The sequence below is a fragment of the Geospiza fortis genome, unplaced genomic scaffold (assembly GCF_000277835.1).
Source record: "Geospiza fortis unplaced genomic scaffold, GeoFor_1.0 scaffold61, whole genome shotgun sequence".
NCBI classification, from domain to species: Eukaryota; Metazoa; Chordata; class Aves; order Passeriformes; family Thraupidae; genus Geospiza; species Geospiza fortis.
In genome coordinates this window covers 1,914,836-1,922,397 of record NW_005054430.1, presented here as the reverse complement: position 1 = coordinate 1,922,397, position 7,562 = coordinate 1,914,836, and the positions used below count along the sequence as shown (strand labels likewise).

Genomic DNA, 7,562 nt, shown 5'->3' with positions numbered 1-7,562 from the left:
AATTCCCAAAAAAAACTGAAGCAGGAATTCTCAGAAACTGAAGGAAAAATTCCCAGAAACTGAAGCAGAAATTCGCAGAAACCAAAGCAGGAATTCCCCAGGAATTAAAGGAGGAATTCCCCAAAAAACAAAGCAGGAATTCCCAGGAACTGAAACAGAATTCCCCAGAATCTGAAGCAGAAATTCCCCAGATTTAAAGGAGAAATTCCCAGAAACTGAAACTGGAATGCCATAGGAATTGAAACCAGAATTCCCCAGCTCCCAAACCTCATGGAACCTCTGTGCTGAATTCCAGCCATTCCCTGGACGATCCCATTCCGGGAATGATCCCTGCCCGTTATCCCAATATTCCCAAGAAATCCTCGTGCTGAATTCCAGGCGTTCCCTGGACGACCCCATTCTGGGAATGATCCCTGCCCGTTATCCCAGTATTCCCAGGGAATCCCCGTGCTGAATTCCAGCCCCATTCCCAGCTCAGGGAATGATCCCTGCCCATTATCCTGATGTTCCCAAGAAATCTCCATGGTGAATTCCAGCCATTCCCTGGATGACCCCATTCTGGGAATGATCCCTGCCTGTTATCCCAATATTCCCAAGAAATCCCCATGCTGAATTCCACCAGTTCCCTGGATGGCCCCATTCTGGGAATGATCCCTGCCTGTTATCCCAATATTCCCAAGAAATCCCTGTGCTGAATTCCACCCGTTCCCTAGATGACCCCATTCCAGGAATGATCCCTGCCTGTTATCCCAATGTTCCCATGGAATCCCCGTGCTGAATTCCAGCCCCATTCCCAGCTCAGGGAACAATTCCCAGCTCCAGGAATGATCCCTGCCCGTTATCCCGACGTTCCCCCGGATCCGGTACCGTTCCCGAGGCTCTCCGGGTGTCCCGGTGTCCCCTCCCCAGCCAGGATCCCATCCCTGCTCCCGCTCCCTCTGCATCCAGCTCCAATCCCAGCCTTTTTTCCCGGGAGCCGCTCCAATCCCAGCTTTTCCCGGGAAAGGTCGATCCGTGCCCGCTGCGCCGGCATCGCTCCAACGGGCACGGAATGAGGATGGATTGGCCGGAATTGTCCCTTTGGCTCCTACCCGGCATTCCCAAATATGCAAGGGACTGGAAAAGCCCAAGAAATGCCACAAAATCCCACGGGCTCTGGAAAGGCAGCAGCCCAGGGGAAAGGGAAAGGGGGAAAAGGAAAAGGGGGGAAAAGAAGGGAAAAAGGGAAGGGAGGGAAAGGGGAGAAAAAGGGGAAAAATGGGGGAAAAAGGGGGGAAAAAGCGGGGGGGAAAGGAGGGAAAAAGGAGGGGAAAAAGGAGGGGGAAAAGGAGGGGGAAAAGGAGGGGGAAAAGGAGGGGGAAAAGGAGGGGGAAAAGGAGGGGGAAAAGGAGGGGGAAAAGGAGGGGGAAAAGGAGGGGGAAAAGGAGGGGGAAAAGGAGGGGGAAAAGGAGGGGGAAGGGAAAAAGAGAGGAAAAAAAGACAAAAAAAAGACAAAAAAAAAGACAAAAAAAAGACGAAAGAAAGAGGAAAAGGAAAAAGGAAAGCTCCTTCCCAAAATTCCACAGTCTTGGGAAAAGCAGCCAAAGGAAAAGGGAGAACAAATCCATGATCCCAGATTTCAGCACCCCACGGATGTTCTTCCCACTCAATCCCACCCCATGGAATAATATCCAAGGATATCTCGATAAAATCCAATAAAATCATGGTGCCAAAACTGCTCCTATTCCAGTTTTGGCACCAGGAATGTTGACATTCCTGGGGATATCCTGGAATTCCGGGGCCGGAGTGGTTTCCCAGGGTCTTCCAGTTCAATTCCATGGGAATTCCATGGGAATTCCGGGCTCACCACCTCTCCCATTCCGAGGAAAGCTCCTTCCCAAAATTCCACAGGCTTGGGACAAGTAGCAGAAGGAAGAGGGAAAAGGGAGAAGGAAGAGAAATCCCCGATCCTGGATTTCAGCACCCCACGAATGCTCTTCCAGCTCTATCCCACCCCATGGAATAAAATCCATGGAATTCTGGATAAAATCCAATAAAATCCAAGGAAATCTCCCAGACTGTTCCTATTCTGGTTTTGGCACCGGGAATGCTGGCATTCCTTGGAATATCCTGGAATTCTGGAGCCGTAGTGGTTTCCCAGGTGAATTCCATGAGAATTCCATGGGAATTCCAGGCTCAGCACCGCTCCCATTCCGGTTTTGGCACTGCTTTTGTTGACTGCTGGGATTCCTTGGAATATCCCGGAATTCCGGGTTGGAGTGGTTTCCCAGGGTTTTCCAGGTGAATTCCGTGGGAATTCCGTGGGAATTCCGTGGGAATTCTGCGGGATTGGGGCTCACCTTGGTGTGCAGCTTGGCGAACTGCTTGTCGTCCAACAGGGGCTGGGAATACACGCGGCGCTTGTAGCGGAACTGCCGAGATAAGAGATAAGAGATTGATAAGAGATAAGAGATTGATACCATCTAATGGACAAGAGATAAATGTGAGATAAGAGATAGGAGATGAACAGAGACACGAGAGAAGTGCATATGAGATGAGGGATAAGAGATAAGAGAATATTTCATGAGATATGAGAGATAAATGGATATAAGATATGAGAGATAAATGAATACGAGATAAAGTAGATAAGAAGTAAACAAAGATAAGGGAAAAGAGATAAACAGAGATAAGAGCTAAATGAATATGAGATGAAAAAGGTGATGGTAAAGATGAAAAAGATAAAGATGATAAAGAAGGTAAAGATAAAGGTTAAAGATAAAGGTAAGAGAGAACAGATAAGAGACGTACAAAGATAAGAGATAACAGATAAATAAATATAAGGGTTAAGAGATAAAAAAGATAAGAGATGAGAGATAAGAGATGAATAAACATAAGATAAAAGAACAGACAAGTGAGAAAAAAGACATACAAATGTAAGAGGGAAAGATAAGAGAAGAGATAAGAGATAAGCATAGATAAGCATAGATAAAAGAGGAGAGATAAAATGTAAGAGATAAAATAATATTAGATAAGGGAAGAGAGATAAAAAGAGATAAGAGCTAAAGGAATATGAGACAAAGACCATGGAGAAGAGATGAGAGACACACAGAGATAAGAGATAAGAGGGAAAGATAAGATATAAACAGAGATAACAAAGGAGATATAAGAGATAAATGAATTTGAGATAAGGAGAAGACAGAAGAGATAAGAGACATACCAAGAAAAGAGGCAAGAGATAAGAGCTAAGAGATAAACAGAGATACGATGTAAATTAATTTAACTTGATAAGAGACAATATATAGAAGGTAATATGAGATAAAGATAAGAGATAAGGGACATACAAAGACAAGATATGAGAGGTAAACAGAGATAAGAGATAGGAGATAAAGATGATATGAATCCTAAAATAAGAGATAAGAAATAAATGGAGATAAGATATGAGGTAAACAGAGATAAGAGAGGAGAGATAAGAGATAACAGAAAAATGAGTATGAGATAAAGGATAAGAGATAAAATAATATGAATGAGAAAGATAAGAGAGAAGAGATAAGAGACACAAAAATATATAGATTAATGGAGATAAGAGATAAAGGTTAAGAGATAAACAGAGATAAGCGAGACAAATGAATGTGAGATAAAGGACAAGAGATGAAGATAAAAGATCGAGACAAGGGAGGAGACAAAAGAGACGCACAAAGATAAGGGATAATATTTATAACAAAATATAATAAAACAAAATTAAACAAAATAAAATAATAAAAAGGAATAAAAGGATATGAAATAAAATAAAATAAAACAAAACAAAACACAGGAATAAAATAAAATAAAATTAAATTAAATTAAATTAAATTGAATAAAATGAAATAAAATGAAATGAAATAAAACAAAACAAAATAAAGGAATAAAATGAAATACAAGAAAACTAAATAAAATAAAATATTTTTAAAGTAAAACAAAGTAACAAAAGTAAATGAAAATAAGATAAACAAAACAAAATAAATGAATAAAATAAAACTAAAAATAAATTAAATTAAATTAAAGTAACATAAAAGTAAATTGAAATAAGATAAACAAAACAAAATAAATGAATAAAATAAAATGAAGCAAAATAAATGAATAAAATAAAACCGAAAAAACCAAATAAAACCAAATAAACCAAATAAAACCAAATAAAACCAAACAAAATAAAACAAAATAAAACAAAATAAAACAAAATAAAACAAAATAAAATAAAATAAAACAAAATAAAATAAAATAAAATAAAATAAAATAAAATAAAATAAAACAAAATAAAATAAAACAAAATAAAATAAAATAAGAAGAAACAAACCACCTCAAAACCAGTGTCAAATGCAGGTCTTGAAAGCATGTGTTGATTCCACAGCACAAAGACACTTTAAATCTCCTAGTCCCTCATTTCCACTCCCCAGGAGGAATCAAACCAAACAGAGAACAGCTTACAATGCCAAGACCTGGGAGCTTGTTGTAAGAATAACTAGTTCTTGACATTTGAAATTACTCTGGTTCAAACATTTTTTGATCTTTCTTATTAGCCCTGTGTCTTGAGAAATAAAAATATGATCATCAGAAAGTACATAATTGGGTTCAGGGTATTCTGTGGTCACCCTTCCTGGCTCTGGAGACAGAGGCACTTTGAATGATTATGCGTGGATATCTGGAATTTATTCTGCACAGTCTGTGAAGTGACAGATCTTTTTTCTTAATTACACCAGCTATCAGTCTAACACCTGTAGTTAACCATTCAGTCCTAGGAATCTCTTCTGATACCCTTTATTCTTCCACCAGGAGCACAGCAGGCAAATGGCAGGTGGATGCTGAGGCATTTACGGGCACAGACACGGGAAAGAGAAGGATGAAGCAGGAATCCAAGGAGTTCTCCAGGGGAATGAGGGAAGGAAACAAGGGCGTGGGTAAACATCGGGAACACTGGGGAAAGAGCGAGGGAAAGGGGGAATGGGGTTTGTGGGGGGCAGAGCTATGGGAAATGAGGAATTCCCAAGGTTTTATGGATAAATTGTTTTAAAAGCCCCCAAAATTTGGGTGTTCCCACTGTTGATTCCAAAGGGAAATCCATAGGGAAAAAGAATGAAACAGGAAACCAAGGAGTTCTCCAGGGGAATGAGGGAATGAAACAAGGGCAATGGCTTTTGTGGGGGGCAGAGCTATGGGAAATGAGGAATTCCCGAGGTTTTATGGAGAAATTATTAAAAAAAAAAAATTGGGTGTTCCCACTGTGGACTCCAAAGGGGAATCCATGGGGAAATGGGGGAATGAGGGAGGGAAAGGGGGAGTTGGGGTTTGGGGGGACTCAGAGCTATGGGAAATGAGGAATTCCCAAGGTTTTATGGACAAATTATTTAAAAATAAAGAAAAAATTGGGTGTTCCCACTGTGAATTCCAAAGGGAAACAGAGGGAGAAAAAGGGAATGCGCCAGGTTCTCCAGGGAATGGGGGAATAAAGGAGGGAAAGGGGGGAGTTGGGGTTTTCGGGGTTCAGACCTATGGAAAAAACAGGAATTCCCAAGTTTTCCGGGAAATGAGGAATTCCCAAGTTTAGCTGATTTTTTAAATTAAAATATTAAGAAACAAAGGACGATGGATCCGTGTCCATCCCTGAGGAATAGCCACGCTCCGGACACGGATCTGGACATGGATCCAAACATGGATTTGGGGATGGATCCGGGCATGGATCCCAAATTGGATCCCAACACGGATTCCAGAATGGATTCCAACATGGATTCATAAATGGATCCCAACATGGATCCTGACATGGATCTGGGCATGGATTCGGGAATGAATCCAGACATGGATCCCAACATGGATCCTAACATGGATTTAGGAATGAATCCGGACATGAATCTGGGCATGAATCCTGACATGGATCCCAACATGGATCCCAACATGGATGTAGGAATGGATCTGGGCATGGATCCCAACATGGATTCAGGAATGGATCCCAACTTGGATCCCGACATGGCTCCTCCTAAAACCGGGACAAAGTTCCAGCCCCAGTCCAGGCCCAGGGTACATTCCCAGCTTTCCTCCACGGATTCTCTTTGGATTCCTCCCAGGATCCTGGTTTTCTCCCCGATTACTCCTTCCACGCCATTCCAGCAGCATTCCCATTCCCACAGGGTGGAAAATCCCTCGGGATTCTCCTGGATTTCCGTGGGTTGGCGGGAGAAGGGATCAGAGCCACAAGACTGGGAATATCCATGGGAATTCCCACCTGGAGCTCCCAAATCCCACCTTGGGCCAGGCTGGATGTCACCATTCCCATCACTCCCAGCCACAATCCTGGGAAGGAGTTGGGATTTTTGGATATCCAGGGAAAAGCAATCCTGGAGGAGAGGGGGAACCCACAGGAATTTTTTCCACCTTCCAAAGTCGAGCTGGGACCAGTTTGTGGAGCCAGCTGGGAAAAAAAAACCCAGGAATTTCAGGGCTTGGATCATCTCCTGAGGAAAACTCTGGCCCTGCCATTCCTGGAGTTTAATTCCATGCTGGGAGAAACTGCTTCCAGCAAAAAAAAAAAAACCAAACGGGATAAGGGTGAGAGGGAGGATCCAGGAAGCACCTGGAGTTCCTGGAGCCAGAAAAACAAAGGATTTGGGATTTTCCAGTGAATCAGGGGCTGATCCACCAGGAAGGGCGTTGGATGTTGTGTCATCGCACAAAACCCGATCCCAAAATCCCATCCGGTGACTCATGGTTCAAAACTCCGTCCAAAAATCCCGGAATTCTGAACTTCCCGCAGCACTGAAAGCCCCGGCCATGCCAACATCCCCAAAGTCCCCAAAACCTTGGAATGTTTCCTGGGAATTCACTCCCCCCATCCCACCCGGGGCTTCCCATGGGATTTGCTCCATCAGTTTTCTGGGATAAAGTTCCCCACAAGGAAAACTGTCCGGAATTCCAAGGGAACACCACAATTCCCAGTCCGTCCCTGGCAGCTCCTGATCCAATGGATTGAGGCTGGAATTGTCCCCTGGGAAGCAGCACCAGGGTGGCCCTTGCCTCACTTTTCCAGGATTTTTCCAGGATTTTTCCTGATCCATCCAGGAACAACAGGGATCTACTGGATCCCCCAGGCTTTTCCAGGGAATCCGCTTCCCCCATCCCGCCCAGGGCCTCCCATGGGATTTGCTCCAGGATAATTCCTATGGAATTTTCCAGGATAAAGGTTCCCTCCAGAGTCCCATTTTTCCCATCCCAAAACACACAAGGAAAACCGTCAGGAATTCCAAGGAAACACCACAATTCCCTGGAAAAGCCACCCCAGTCCATTCCTGGCAGCTCCTGATCCAATGGATTGAGGCTGGAATTTTCCTTTGGAAAGCAGCACCCTTGCCTCACTTTTCCAGCATTTTTCCAGGATTTTTCCCAATCCCTCTGGAACTCCAGAATCTGCTGGATCTTCACCCTGGCGTCTCCTTCTTCCCAAAATTCCTTCCCAAATTTTGAGCACCTTAACCTTGGAATGTTGTCCCTCCTTTCCTCAGCGCTTTCCCAAAAAAAAAAAATCCACAACTCATCCTCAGGAATTTCTCCCATTCCAAGCT

General features: G+C 43.2%; 1 protein-coding gene across 1 annotated transcript in view; it reads right to left on the bottom strand.

Moving 5' to 3' along the window:
* The window catches only part of LOC106631950 (SH3 and multiple ankyrin repeat domains protein 3-like), a 136,628-nt gene that overhangs the window by 93,769 nt on the left and 35,297 nt on the right, over nucleotides 1–7,562 (bottom strand). Inside the window, 1 exon segment of the mRNA XM_031061906.1 lies at nucleotides 2,340–2,411. Within this exon segment, the coding sequence (XP_030917766.1) occupies nucleotides 2,340–2,411 (72 nt within the window).